The sequence below is a fragment of the Vombatus ursinus genome, unplaced genomic scaffold (genome assembly GCF_900497805.2).
Source record: "Vombatus ursinus unplaced genomic scaffold, bare-nosed wombat genome assembly UNPS02009770.1, whole genome shotgun sequence".
In the NCBI taxonomy this organism is placed as follows: domain Eukaryota; kingdom Metazoa; phylum Chordata; class Mammalia; order Diprotodontia; family Vombatidae; genus Vombatus; species Vombatus ursinus.
The window spans coordinates 16,217,635-16,219,854 of record NW_020949548.1 but is presented as its reverse complement, the minus strand read 5'-3'; the positions used below and the strand labels follow the sequence as shown (position 1 = coordinate 16,219,854).

Sequence of the window (2,220 nt, the reverse complement as noted above, 5' to 3'; positions counted from 1 at the left end):
AAAAAAAAAAAAAAAAACAAGTTTATGGAACCCAGGTTAAGAACTCCACTAAAGGCCTTGGTCACTGTCTATTGAATTCCAGAATATAAAAACCCAGCTAGTAAATGTGTGAGGCTGAATTTGAACTCAGTTCTTCCTGGCTCTCAGCTCAGTCCTCTCTTCACTGCTCCACCTAGCTGCCCCTATAATAAAATGCATAGGATTACAAAAGAAACCAATTCTAGTGAAATACACTTATCAAAATGTTAAAAAAAAAAAAAGAACAAGTTTATAAACCCCTTGCGAAAGGCCTTCCTCACTGTCTATTGAATCCCAAAATGTGAATTAACACTAAAGGGATCATCCACCACACATTCCCCATGCATGGATCCTGGCTCGAATTCTCGGGACATTTTGCCATCAGGGAGTCTTAGCTCAAATAAATGGTCATCCAGCCTCTGTGGCAATACTTCCAGTGACAGGGTGCTCACTATCTCTTGAGCAGCTCAGATTGCTTGAAAAGTCTTGGTTATATTGAGCTGAAAGGTGCCCTTTCATAATCTGAAAAATAATTGTAATCTCTCTTCTATGTGAACACCCTTCAGATACCTGAAGTGACAGATCTCTTTCCCCCAGTTCTTTCAACCAAGGCTTGGATATGACATGGTTTCCAGTCCTCTCCCCATCATGGCCATCCCCCTGTGTCCATTCACTGGGTTCACAGACTCCAGATGTGGTCTGATCTAAGCAGTGGAAAGTGGTACAACCATTCCAGATACTCCTGATCCAGAGACAAAGCTGATCGTGTTTGGACTAATGTTTTCAGAAATTACTCTGACTTAAAATATCAATATGGGTCCTGTTTCCTCTAAGCTACTGATTTGCCTTTCAAACTCTGACTTCTTTTTAGCCCTGGTTCCCCAGATACCTCTCTGGGCCCAGCCCTCATCCCTGAAAGGGAAGGCTTCACACAGGTGTCCCTACCTTCCCTGCCCTCAGCCCAGAGCCCAGATGCCCACCAATCTCTCCCCCTCATTCTGGCCATAGTCAGACATAGAAAATACATACCATCCTCCTGTATAATATCTGAGGCACACTGTTCCAGGACAGACATGTTTGCCAATATTGTCACAATCTGGAAGAAAGAACATTGGCTCAGAAAGGGAACCACAGAATGCCAAAGTCCTTCCCATTTTGGATGAAAGAAATATTCTTTCATCTAATATATGGTCATGTGTTTACCACTTGCTCAGGCATTTAAACAAAAATGTTTCCTTCAATCAAAGTGGGATTCCACCATATCACAGGGTTTCCATGATGATAGGTTTCCATTTATTAGGTCCAGTTAATAGGTTTCCATTAAGAAGGAAGTATAATTCTGTAAGGCCTATGGTACAGTGAAAAGAGGTCCCTTAGCCAGTGACTACTGGAGTCCCATAACCTCTGCCTTGGGACAATGGGAAGGGTTCATTATAAGATGGTATCGGGGATACAGGAAGCTATTACTGCCTTACAACACAATGACATCATTACCTAGTCCTTGGATGCTTCCTGCGCCTAAGACCTCAGGCAGCTCACAGCACAGCCCAATGCTCAAAACTTTCCCAAGGAAACACCCAAGACAGTGGCACACAAACAGAGACATACACAGAAAGCTGCACCCATTCCCCATTTCCCCTAGAGTAGAGCTACATACAATGCTCTCATTGGGAACAGGGAGAGAAAGGATCACTGTTCTGGAATCTGCTTTGAGAGCCAGACCTGAAGATGAATAATGAAAAGTATGAGATAAGCCCTGGGGTGTCCCAGAAGGTTATGGTAGTCCAAAGAGTACCCCCCAGCCCCAAGGGCCTTGTTGTTTTCCACCTCCATGTTTGAGGGAAGTGGGTTGTCCTCATTCCTGGAATATCTTCCCTTCCTCTTTCTTCACCAACTGTGTTTCTACCAAATCTTTAAAGGCCAAGTTGAATGCCACCATCTACAGGAAGTCCTCTCTGATCTCACCATCTTCACTCTCAGACCTCGCATCCCACATTTATTGTTACCTGGGTTTGTGTCCTATCCCTGCACTAGACTCCAAGCTCCCTGAGGCAGCTTAATGGTGGAGTGGATAGAGCACCCAGCCTTGTTGCTAAGTCATTTCAGTTGTGTCTGACACTCCATGACCCCATTTGGGGTTCTCTTGGCAGAAATACTGGAGTGGTTTGCTATTTCTTTCTCTAACTCATTTTACAGTTGAGG

General features: G+C 44.1%; 1 protein-coding gene across 1 annotated transcript in view; it reads right to left on the bottom strand.

The window, feature by feature from the left end:
* Positions 1-2,220, bottom strand: part of INSC (INSC spindle orientation adaptor protein) — a 173,325-nt gene that overhangs the window by 38,495 nt on the left and 132,610 nt on the right. The window contains exon 10 of the mRNA XM_027852570.1: positions 1,048-1,114. Within this exon, the coding sequence (XP_027708371.1) occupies positions 1,048-1,114 (67 nt within the window). The remainder of the gene's footprint in view (positions 1-1,047; positions 1,115-2,220) is intronic.